At 48.0% G+C, this 12,062-nt stretch overlaps 5 protein-coding genes across 5 annotated transcripts; 3 read left to right on the plus strand and 2 right to left on the minus strand.

Annotated features, from left to right (window-relative positions):
• Positions 1-237: 237 nt before the first annotated feature.
• NFIA_052090 (HCNGP domain-containing protein) lies at positions 238-1,051 on the plus strand (the record flags this gene model as incomplete). The annotated part of the gene is made up of 2 exons (XM_001257760.1): positions 238-427; positions 489-1,051. The coding sequence occupies 2 exons, from the start codon at positions 238-240 to the stop codon at positions 1,049-1,051; spliced, it is 753 nt and encodes a 250-aa protein (XP_001257761.1).
• A 516-nt stretch (positions 1,052-1,567) lies between these two features.
• pre4 (proteasome core particle subunit beta 7) lies at positions 1,568-2,472 on the plus strand (the record flags this gene model as incomplete). Its single annotated transcript, XM_001257761.1, has 3 exons — positions 1,568-1,597; positions 1,656-1,803; positions 1,868-2,472. The coding sequence occupies 3 exons, from the start codon at positions 1,568-1,570 to the stop codon at positions 2,470-2,472; spliced, it is 783 nt and encodes a 260-aa protein (XP_001257762.1).
• A 201-nt stretch (positions 2,473-2,673) lies between these two features.
• On the minus strand, positions 2,674-3,803 carry NFIA_052110 (fumarylacetoacetate hydrolase family protein; the record flags this gene model as incomplete). The annotated part of the gene is made up of 3 exons (XM_001257762.1): positions 2,674-2,806; positions 2,891-3,612; positions 3,789-3,803. The coding sequence occupies 3 exons, from the start codon at positions 3,801-3,803 to the stop codon at positions 2,674-2,676; spliced, it is 870 nt and encodes a 289-aa protein (XP_001257763.1).
• A 1,566-nt stretch (positions 3,804-5,369) lies between these two features.
• Positions 5,370-5,951, plus strand: NFIA_052120 (Hsp20/alpha crystallin family protein; the record flags this gene model as incomplete). Its single annotated transcript, XM_001257763.1, has 1 exon — positions 5,370-5,951. One exon carries the CDS (start codon positions 5,370-5,372, stop codon positions 5,949-5,951), a length of 582 nt encoding a protein of 193 aa, XP_001257764.1.
• A 1,533-nt stretch (positions 5,952-7,484) lies between these two features.
• NFIA_052130 (uncharacterized protein) lies at positions 7,485-9,224 on the minus strand (the record flags this gene model as incomplete). The annotated part of the gene is made up of 1 exon (XM_001257764.1): positions 7,485-9,224. The coding sequence occupies one exon, from the start codon at positions 9,222-9,224 to the stop codon at positions 7,485-7,487; it is 1,740 nt and encodes a 579-aa protein (XP_001257765.1).
• Between the last annotated feature and the right edge of the window lie 2,838 nt (positions 9,225-12,062).

Here is a 12,062-nt window from a genome sequence, read left to right on the forward strand (position 1 = left end):
TGCCTTCTGCTTAGCTAATTCAATACCTTCCGCCACAGGTGGCTTGATGTGGCTGATGTGCTTGAGTTGGTTACACTGTCACATAATGAATACCGGAAATAAACATAGCTTGTGCTAATTCGAGTCTCAAGTATCCTCTCTGGATTGATTTATTTGGTGAAGGCTTTGATTTTGTGCACCGGTAAGAAGGGGCCGGTTGAGGAGCCTCTTGAACAGCATCCCTACACTTCTTGAAGAATGACGAGCTTGCTGGGTCTCGGCGCATATCACAGCAGTAGCGAGGATGAGGGTGAACCCAGACATTCTTCACCAACGCCGAATGTACACGCTTTGGATCGCTACGTCCGATATCCGTTTGCTAATATTGAATTTCAGATCGAGCACAAGGACCAGGGAACTGAAGCATCAAAGAGCACAGGTCGTATAAGTAAGCTGCCTCTTCTCTTGGGTATTCTCTAGCTGGAGCAAAGCCTGATACACCAATATAGCTCAAATGGAAAACACCAACAACCATAATCTAACAGATGAAGCTCCTTTCAAAGCACTTAGTGGGCCCATTATGGGACCGTTGCACGATGAAGCGCCATCTTCTGCAGACAAACTTCCAATTGATGCGCAATTGTCCCCTGCCTCAGCAGCACGCACATTGATTCATGATCTAACTCTACCTCCCGTGGCCAATTTGGACATTCCTCCGTCTCCTCCTGGCTCACCCGAGCCCATGGTTAATGCGAAGTTTACCCATTTTCTGTCATTGAAAAAGCAGGGTACACATTTTAATGAGAAGTTAGCAAATTCATCGTCACTCAGAAACCCCAGTCTCCTACGAAAATTGATGGATCATGCAGGGATTGACGAACGAGCGCAATACAATACTTCTTTGCCTGCTGAATTGTGGAATCCCTCTGGTTTACCGAGCTGGGGTTACAAGGAGGAACTGTTGAAGTCACAGAAAGAAAGTAACAACAAGTTCGAAGAAAGGAGGCGTACGGGACAGAGGGAAAACATTGATTTCGTGCCTTCCGTTACCATGGACTCCAGCATTACGTGATCTATCTGTGGATGTATGTGTAGAATCAATTGGGAAAGGCATGAACTTCTCAGATATCCAGAGTACTTTGCATTGAAAGAGTAGCTAGGAGATCAGCGGGTCATTTAAAGGTTCTTCCAGGAATCCTAGACATATGAGAATTGATTCATAGAGATATATCCACTATCCTATCATGCTTATCGGAACTCTCTTCTGATCTCATGATTTTAATGGCATTTATGGAGCGGACAACATGCTTTGTATGGATTGACGCTGTTTTGAGAAATTCAACGTAGCCTCGTGGGCATGTCCACCGATGGGTGACATAAGGTGCTAACGTAACCAGAGCTCCGTAAGCTCTCCTGCCTAGCTCGACCGAACCCTGCATCATCGCATTCCTGATAACTGTCTAATGTAACCACCTTGCTCCTGCTAAATAAGCTGCGCACCTCTTCTCGCTCCAATTTTTCATTCATTTCACCTCAACTGCATTTAGCTCGCATCGTCTCGACGAAACGCTCAAGTGCAGCTTTCATCATGAATCATTTTCCTGAAGCCTGGGGCAGAGTGAGTACCCCATTTCCCCAGTTCTTATTGTAGTACTAATAAGTCTCCTTCTCAAAAGCCAAGGAACGATGTATATGGGCCTTACAATCTGTCATACCTTCAGACTTCTGGCCCCAAGTCACATACTCAGTCTCCGGCTGTGACGGGCACGTCGGTAGTAGCGGTCAAGTTCAATGGAGGAGTTGCAGTCGCCGCCGATAACTTGGGTACGTAAAATGGGGGATCTGCTTTGCGGCACACGCACAACTGACCCGAAGAACCTGTCAATAGCATCATATGGCTCTCTTGCTCGATTCTCGGACGTCAAGCGTCTACGTGTATTCGGTGAATCTGCCGTCATCGGATTCAGTGGTGACGTGTCTGATATGCAGCATATCGACCGCCTTTTGGAGTCGATTGATATCCGGGAGAATTACTCGACCCATGGAAACACGCTGAATGCGAAAAATCTCCATACCTACTTGTCCAAGGTTTTCTACAAGCGGCGTTCGGAGTTCAACCCACTGTGGAATCAAGTCCTTGTTGCTGGGTTCGACGGTAACAACCAGCCTTTCTTGAGCTCTGCAGATTTGCTCGGAACAACATTTTCAGCGCCACACCTTGCTACTGGATTCGGTGCCCATCTCGCTATTCCGATCCTGCGTCGACTGTTTCCCGATGAAAAGACTGTTGAAGAAATTACCAAGGAAGAGGCGGTGAATGCGTTGAAAGAGTGTCTCAAAGTTTTGTGGTACAGAGATGCACGGAGTCTCGACAAGTTCTCGTTGGCAGTGATTACCAAGGAAGGAGTGGAGATGCATGAGGACCAGAAGATTGAGAAGCAGAGCTGGGCATTCGCCGAGTCCATCAGGGGATACGGAGCTCAGGTTAACTGATCTTCGGACGGGAGTCCCTCGCTCGAGCTCACTGGGGTGATAGAGTTTATAAGAGGATGACGCTACGATGAGGGCCTAGCATCCTGCACGATCTCTGAGAAACACTGATGATATCTAACATTTCACTTATGCTATTCACTCAGCTTTGCAGGTCAATTACAGATCTGTCGTAATCGAAGCCTACAGGAACATGGTTACCCTTTAAAGCTTAGCAGAGGGCCTGTCAAAGACAACTTGGTTCACGCATGATCCCACTCCTTCAAGAGACACTTCAACCTGATCACCGTCTTTCAGCCACAGGGCGGGCTTTCGGCCCATGCCCACCCCCTGCGGTCTGCAATTAGGCAACAAGTTAGCTTTCCTCGATTAAATAGTGTATCATGAATGGGAGTAATGATATGGTAAGGCAAAAACTCACGTTCCAGTGAAGATCAGGTCCCCCGGTAACAGGGTGGTGCCTTGAGACAAAAATGCCACAACCTTCGCAACGCTGAAGATCATGTCCTTAGTAGAGGAAGACTGGACGACCTGGCCATTGAGCCTCGTCGAGATATGAAGTGCGTTGGGATCACGGATCAACCGCGAGGACACAATGCCTGGTCCAAAAGGCGCCCAACCATCAAACCCTTTCCCAAGACCCCATTGACCGCCGCCCCGCTTGATCTGCCAATCCCGGTGAGAGACATCATTTCCCACGGCGTAGCCCAGCACGTAGTCTAGAGCCCGGCTCTCAGGGACATCTTTGGCTTCCTTGCCGATGACGATAACGAGTTCGCATTCATAATCGAGGCCTTCGCCTTCTTGCGCCATAGTAGATATCGGAATGTCATCTCTGGGGCCCGCGATGGACGTGACTGGTTTGTAGAATAGAACGGGATATTTTGGGATGGGGAGGTTGGACTCTCTTGCATGTTGCTCATAGTTCAAACCCAGGCAGCGGACCGTCCTAATATCTTTCCTGGCCAGAGGTGCAAGAAGCATCTTAACCTCGGAGACCTGGTCTGTGACATTGTGCTGACCGAAGATGTCACCCTGGATCACCTTTGCCTTGGTCACTTTGGCAAGGTCGCTGACGCCCGCCGGGAGAATGGCATCACCGTAGTAAACATGGCCGTCTTTGGCCAGGAATCGAATGAGTCGCTGTCCGGATAATAGCGATATGGATAAGCATTGAACAACTATTCAGTACTACTTCGGGATTGGGATATTATGAAATAAGGGAAGCCATTCTTGTCCTGCCAGTGAAGTGAAGGGAAAAAGGCTGGTCTTCGTGTGTAACGGTAAGATAGGATAGATGACAAATGCGCCATACTTACAGAAAACGTAGACATGTTGACGTCTTCAATTGGTCATCAAAACCGGGTGTATCAACTGGATGTTGTAGGTAGGCGGGTATATACACTTGGCATACAGAATATGTAAATGAATAGGTACGGAGTGGGATAGTTAGTCTGGTTCGGATATAGTCTATCTACAGTTGGGATATATATACTCTGTACATGGTTTCTCGGCCGGAACAGGAGCTACTTCAGCAGCCGCTTCCCCTGTCCCCAAACCGGCGGAAATCCAGATTGTACGGAGTAGACTAGATCGTTGTTCGACATTCGGATTTGCTCTCTGTAATACTATGTGTTGTCGTTGGTAATGTTAGTGGGCTGCAATTCGTCCACCAATATCACGTTTCCCTGCCTGTCTGGCCGCGTCTCTTCGAGTATTGCTCCCGTGTGACGACTATTCGTGCCTTGTTCCCGAGGCGTATTCAAGGGAATTTGGAGATGCTAAGCTTTCATCCGGAACTATCTACGGGGCCAATGGCCGCTTGACCATCAAAACCAGGTTCTCAAGGACAACCAACATTCATCACTCAACTTCGTTCGAACATCAGACTAGGACCATCCGTACTGAGAAGTTTTCCAGTGAAAATATAATACGCCATCGATGGCTCGTCTATCAGGTCTTCAGAGGGAGGTCCTGTCTCTCTATAGGAAGTGTCTCAGAGAAATCAGGAAAAAGCCTTCAGTGAGTCTCCTCTTTATTGCACACTTTCTATGACTGAGTGACTAGGCTACATAATGAACTTGTCAATATAGCATTATTTTGGCTGATTGAACCGATACTGTAGGAAACAAGGAGCAATTTCAAAGCGTACACAAGGTATATCAAGAAAAAAAGTCTAGCAGTGTGATTGACAGAGATCTTGAAATGCACGCACTCCTTCAATAAATCCGCTAACTCCCCAACAGAGCAGAGTTCCGAAAGAACATGTCTGTCAGCAAGAAGGATTTTAGTGCGATAGAATATCTACTGCGCAAAGGGAACAGGCAGCTTGAGATGTATTCATCCCCTGGTATCCGAAACATCCGGTAATCGCGGCGCGCGTTCAGATGAAGAGTTTGCGATCAACAACGACAGAGGCATTGATCTCTCCGGCTATCCTCAAAGCAATTACCAACGACCATGACCATGCAACTGTACGATCGGCGCCATTGGATTAGGACAGCCTATGCCAATGCATCAGAATCTCACGACGATCACGTGACTTATCCGAACGTGGAAGGTTCTCGCATCTTCCGAGGCAATGCTAATTCATTCCGAAGCCTCGAGAGGCATCTTGAGAATTCGAGTAGTCGCTTCGAACAGCCAGGAGATGCCGGGTGCCTTCTAGATGCCCACTACTTCTCGACAATATGGAGATACCAGTGCTTTCTAGAATAACATTCGACCATTATAATAACCACTCAAAGCCCGTTGAATGTAGAAGCATCAGATTACAGACAAACATTGAACACAGAGCAAGATACTAAATACATTCTTCAAGCTACCTTCGTTGTCGCTCTTAGCCACCAGTTGCATTTTTGCGAAACCACATACGCTACTTTTCCTCAATACTACCAAACATGGCATTCCCACGCTTTTCGACCGACCTGGCTCCCTTGTTCCAGCTGTTGGATGACTATGATACCCATCGTACCTATCGCCCAAAGAGCAAGGTCACCCCTGTCCGGACATTCGCACCCAAGTTCGATGTGTGCGAGTTCCCAGATGGATATCGTCTCGACGGAGAACTTCCCGGCGTCAACCAGAGCGACATCGAGATTGAGTTCAGTGATCCACAGACTATTGTGATCAAGGGTCACGTAGAACGCAACTACGACAACACCGCTACCGAGACCGGGGACGACAGCTCATCCACCAAGTCCCGTCAACCTACAGTTGAAGACGAGACTGAAGAGGGCAATGCCTCGTCTGCTATCGCATCGCCGGCTAAGCCAGCTGAGCAGGCTGTTACAAATTCACCGACCCAGACAAACTACAAGCTCTGGGTCTCTGAGCGCTCAATTGGCGAGTTCCAACGAACCTTCGCCTTCCCAACCAGACTCGACCAAGATGCCGTCAAAGCAAGTCTGAGAAACGGAATCCTCTCGATAGTTGTTCCAAAGGAGGCGGCGCCCAAATTGAAGAAAATCCGCGTCGAGTAAAACAGACGGTTAATCAACGACAGCTTTACGTTCACGATTTCCTCATGACATGTTTCCTCTTCGAATGCGCATGTACTCCTAACGACGATATGCAATGATTGAAGTTTTCTCGATTATGTCTTCTGCACAATGCAGACGCATCAATGCCGGCGTGGGGTTGCACTTAATGTCCTGGATGAATAATAGCTATGGTATCTTCATAATTACACGAATGAATATTCTTGATCAACTATTGTCCAGTAGGCACATGCTACAGTAAAGTAACTATGAAATCTAGCTCTTCTAAGATATAACACCAGCCGGCCTTGCACATTCCAACTATCTCGTTCACTAAGTTACATACTCAAACTTGGTTCGAGGATTGTGAATGGCGCTGTGCTTGAGAAAGGTAGAGGTTACGAGATCCCACCGACAACAAACAGTGCAGATCTATGCATATTAGGTATCAAGAAGTCATGGTTTGTTCTTTGTACCAACGCCAGGGAATTTGCTGACTGGGTTCTGGAAGCTATGTACGTCATGAGGATGCGTAACAGTCACCTAGCCTATCCACGGCCTGCAGTAGAAGGCATTAGCAACTGTTACCGTGGTCATGGTCATGTCCAGGGGGTTCTGCATCATCGTATTCTACATGTGTGCATGTGTCGGTCAATTGGCGATGTACATGTGTCAATATTCGCGAGTGTCGAGTGCTGGGTTCAATGTCCAGATGTTCCTCCTTACCTGCAATGCATGAACACCGTATGCAATGCGTTGCTGCGGGATTCAGAGAGATCTAAAGCGATCCTCGCAAACGTCCCGTAAATACATTACAGCGACCATCAACAGAATATCCATGTGTTTTAAGATCATCTAGTTTTGGGGCGCTCGGTTTTCGCAAACTTTGACTCTGGATTTGGATCTGCATGTTGCTTCTGTAAATCCACCCACACTAATCACACATCAATCAACATATTTTATGTATTGTTCACATCTGGAACAAACGCTTCACAGCCATATCGTGCGCTGACGCAAGAAGTTCCACATAAATCCGGGTATCTCAGAGATTTCAGGCCATGCATAATTCATCGGCCGTTGTGACGCTCCAGGGTAGCGGTTCTTCGTGTCTTGCAGCTTGGCAGAGACGAATAAATTTCGGAAGAAAAAGGGAAAAAAGAAAGGAAAGAAAAAAGAAAAGGTGTAAAGACAGTCGTGAGAGGAAGAAAGAAAAACAGACTTTCGCCCAACGCCATTAGACCTTGATCCAGTAATGCCAAACAATCAAGCAAATGCAACGCTGGATATGACCGGGAACAAATGTTAAAAAAAGAGAAAAGACCGGGGAAACACCGTATGCCCACCATGATATCAAATTCCGTGAGGAAATCAACACAAACGTGTAATGCTGACGTACGACATGAGAGCCGAGGAATGAAAGACGTCTAGAGTTAGATCGCCGATAGAAAGTTGAATGGGTCAAAAGAAACTCATGAAATGAGAAAGACATAAGAGAAAGATGTATCGAGGAACGAAGGGCACATAAGATAGCACAAGTCAAGTGAAAATGAACGGGGATGTTGCCAGGTAGATGTCCGAACGTTTCTGGGTGTGCGGTTTCGCCATCACGAGTCTTCGGTGCTGAAGCTCGACGCCCCGGCTTTGGCCTGGACCGCGTGCTGGTTCTGATGCGGCGAAACTGCGGTCTTGGTACGCTGAGCTTTTAAAAGTGTCTGAAATAGGAGACGCAGGTAAAGGCGGGGCCTCGATGCCCGGCCGTTGCGACCATATCCTGGCCCCTGCCTTTCTCTTTGGGCCCGTAGCTCGAGTGCTCGCGGATCTGGAGCCCCTATCATGGGCGAAGTTACTTTCAGATGCTGACCTGAGAAGCCTGTTGCTCTGGAATCTGAGGTCGTCAACGACCTCCTTTGTGTGGTCCAATTCGGAGTGACCGGATAGATCACGCGGGTCACTGGACTGGGCAGTGTGTTCTCTATCTCGAACACCCCTTGCCGCTTCCAGGTCGGAGTGTTCCATTTGACGTATCGATGAGTGAGGCGTGCGGTTGACAATCGGCTCAAGGTTGCGCAACTGCGCACAGTAATGAGTTCGAAAGTAGGTGCGATTCGGATTCTGTGGAACCGAGTACGACGAGCTTCTACTGCGGCGATAAGACGATGTTTCTGGAGGTTCATGGCACATTGTACTTGTACTCGCTTCAGCCATCAAACTCGCCCTGTGGCCCTGAAGGCTCACATGGCGGCGCATTAGAAGCTGATTGCCCAATTCCTCCCGAATTTGGAAAGTCTTCGCGGTGTCCCCAAGAGCGAAAGGGTGATAGTCTGGAGAATGTCTTCTTGATGCTTGGGAATCGATAGAGTCTCGAGAGCGACCATCCTGCAGAGACCGAACCGAGGTTGCAGAACTGTAGCCGCTATCTGCTTTTCTGTGGAGTCTCGGTGATCTCACTGTGCCGGGTTTCTCTGTGGCAGTTGGCATCGCTCGGTGGTCAAAAATTTCCCCATCATCCGGAACTGATATGCCCTCATCGTCTATTTCCTTAGAGGACAGATACGGGTCTTGACCGTGAGGATATATATTTATAGGCGACTTCTCGAATGAGAAAGGACTGGCGGGAAAGTCATCGAGTTTCTTCGAGTCCGACAGCGACGGGATTCTCAACAATGACGCAAGCGGCTTCTTGACGGGTTGCCCTTCTGACGCATCTTGTAGACACTCTTCCACTAATCGACGGACAGAGCACAAGGTGGCGTTTTCTGGCCATTCCGAGGTAGGGCTCGCGTCTGCGTTGTTTTGACGTACATCTCGGTTGCGCCATGATGCTCCTGACTGCACAGCATTCTCGTCGGGCTCAGTGGTAGAACCTCGCGCCTCATCCAATCGAGATCGTTCACTCGGGCTCGGTGATGCCGAGCCATTTACAACTCGCAGTGATCCGAGCTTGAGGTTGCCCAAATGTGTGTACTCTGAATCGCTCGGAGTAGGTGGGCGGACCTGGGTAGGCGATTGCGTACAGACGACATCCTGATCTCTAAGTTGAGAGTCCACATGACTGAAAGAATGCTCATATCCCTGGTCGATCGACGGTGGAAGTCTTCCGATGGTGGCCCCTTTCCCAGATCGTCTTGTGGCAACTCCAGGTTTCGTGAGGAGGGATCTTCGGCGCATCAAGGAAAACCCTTGATTGTCCACCATGAAATGCGTGTTAGACGAGGCTGCCTCTTCAAAGGCTCGATCATGCATGCAGTCTTTGGCTTTGCCAGGAGGCGTGTGCATTGAGTAGGACCTAGTTGGGTGCACAGATTGGACGTATGACAAATGGTGGTAACTATGCAGTGTTGCTGGTCGCAAAAGGCCCTGTCTAGAAGGTCGCGCAGAGGTTCGCCTGCTCAAAGAGATCGGCGAACCTAAGTCCGTGCATGGGAACTGAGGAGACGACTCGTCTGTTTCCTCAAAGACGACACAGCTTTCGTTGACCTCGTTCGCAAGACCCCACGGCGCTTCAGAATGAGGAGGACGAGATGGAAACGACTGCGACCGCTGCGCGCGATGATCATGAACCGATGGACTAACAGGGATCGTGGTGCCAGTCCATGGGTTCTGCCAGGGAAGGGCATCGGTAGTGACCACTGAAGCCTGACAAGGCGAATTCGGGTTTGTAGGGCTTATGGTTGCATTTTTTGTCGGAGGTTTAGAGAGACGGTTGGAGCGGCGACGCTCATCTCTGCTCTGAACAGAGTGGGAGCTTCCCATGACTTGGTGAATGGGATGAACGCAGTTCTGGCTGGGAATGACTTCCCAGGCTCAAATATGCCGTATGAAGGACATGAATTGCCCAAGCAAAGGTTTAAAATACCAAGACAGATGTTCCAGAGAAGCTCGGCCGCAGGTACCTATGGTCCTATACCTGTTTTCGGAGATTATCAAACCGCTTATGTTGTAATTGTGACAGCAAATCAATATAACGGGAGTTTGGCGCCGATCGGCCCTGATCTTCAGGAGTCCAGGACCTGGAATAAATAGGAAACGCAGACAGAACGGCCAACCCAGCTGGGTGCTCTGGACCAGATTTGAGAGTTTCCTGTCGCGGAGGTGGGGCCAGTGAAAGTGCGAAACTATGAGGAGGACAAAAGGTCCTCGATCTCTCTTCTTGCAAGCGCGCGACGTCAGGGGACTGCCTTGAAACTGGCGTGCACCCAGCGAGACAATGCCAGGCCCACTGCGATCGAAAGATCGCCGTATTAGTTCAGCTGTCAAAGAAACAAACGATGATGGACGGAAGTGACCAATCAAGGACAAAGTCGAGATGTCTGGAGCTTGCGATATAAAAGCAGGTTCATGCGTCAAAGCATAGGCAGAATCAAGATAGATACAACAGGATTGGAAACCAAAGGTATTCGAATAGAAGATAGAAGGTCAAACAACGAAGGTCAGAGAAGGGTATCACTCATAACGATAATACGACGAAGGACAATCAATCACGAATTAAGCCCGAGCTTTCTCCTGAAGAAACAAAAAGGAAATAAACAAGAAGGGGCCAGTGGGGGGACTATTAAGATGCATTGTCGAGCTACTGAGAGAAACGAGACGCGCTGCCATGAGCCAGAAAGTTGCAAAGAATACACAAGCATGACGAATGCGTTTGTACAGCGGCAGGAATATTAGGCAGTGTAGTATCCAACTAGACAGGAAAGGTACCTTGGTCCATACCATTGGTAAGGTTAAGTGGTAGCAAGTAATCTTGCAGTTGCAGGCCGTCTGGAGAGGGAGAGACCAGATGGATTGACAGTCTCAACGTTGGCTCTTGGCAGCAAGCGGACCCACTGGACAAGGACATTGACATTATCATCCATTCATTCTACTAATCCAACTCAATTTAGCAAATAAAATGCAAATCTATGGTGCATGGGGAAAACTAGCTTAGGTGGAGACAAGAAGACGGCATCATCATCATCGCCGAACACGGACAAAGAAGGTGCCTTCTCACAATTATTCCACCTTGTTACTTACCTTGGTAATTTAATGTAACCGTCCATAAGCTGACAGCTAATGGTTATCTAGGGTATTAATTTTCCTGAATCAAGCTCGAAACCAGCGGGAAACATGGCAAGGTACGGAGTTACTGGCTACTGACTGGTTGGTTATTAGAGAGTGGGTAAAGGACTAAAGGTACTCCTCCATACTCTCCTCCTATCTCATGTTTTCGCACCATCGAACCATGAATCCGTGCAACAACAATGATGTTACTTGGATAGGCTAGCTCAAAGACAACCTTGGAAGTTGGAAATTGGAACAGTGGGAGAACTGGACTTGGGAAATTGCGCTGTTATCTATTCTTCTATGGCTTTCTACACTTTACCTGATTGATAGTTAAGTATAGGTAGTCAAGCTAGAGACGGACACTGGAGAGCGTGGTCGAGACAACTTGGTTATCGGTTAGTTCATTTAGTACTGGATAGTTAGGTGGTGTGGCGGTGGGAGACTCTGAAAACCGAAAGAAGATCAAAGATTGTCGCAAACAGCATCTGTAAAGTGAAACAGCCACCGACTCCACCACGACTCTCAGAAACATAAATGATAGATCGAGCTCTGATCCCCAGTCTTCACTGTCATTGGATAAGTCTTACATAGAATCATGCTTACAGAATCTTAGATGCAAGGGGGGTTTCTGAAGTACCTCTATTGTATGTACCTTCACTATGGGACCCGGTGTGCTGGATGTCTATGATCATAAAGGATGATTTTAGGCGAGATTAGATTTGTGGATAGTTCTAAGATCTCGATCCCATAATACCATTGTTATATTCATAATCCAATTATCATCTTTGAATCCCAGGTACTTCGTGGTTCAAAACTATTTTCCTCCTCGACCCACTGCTCGCTGCACATCATCTATTTCTATGCTATCCGCTTCTTTCTTCTACGACAAATGCTCTTTACGATGACAACATATATTGTTTAACCTAAACCGCTATATGAGTCATCACCACTTTTAATTATCTAGATACTGCATACACAGCAGAAGGAGCATCACCACGGAGTACAGAGCCTCTCTGCCTACCGTTCGGAAGCTTTCCGTATCCGGAGGGTCTGTTTTGAACTTCTGGGACGGGG

The sequence above is a fragment of the Aspergillus fischeri genome, genomic scaffold (assembly GCF_000149645.3).
Source record: "Aspergillus fischeri NRRL 181 1099437636266 genomic scaffold, whole genome shotgun sequence".
In the NCBI taxonomy this organism is placed as follows: Eukaryota; Fungi; Ascomycota; class Eurotiomycetes; order Eurotiales; family Aspergillaceae; genus Aspergillus; species Aspergillus fischeri.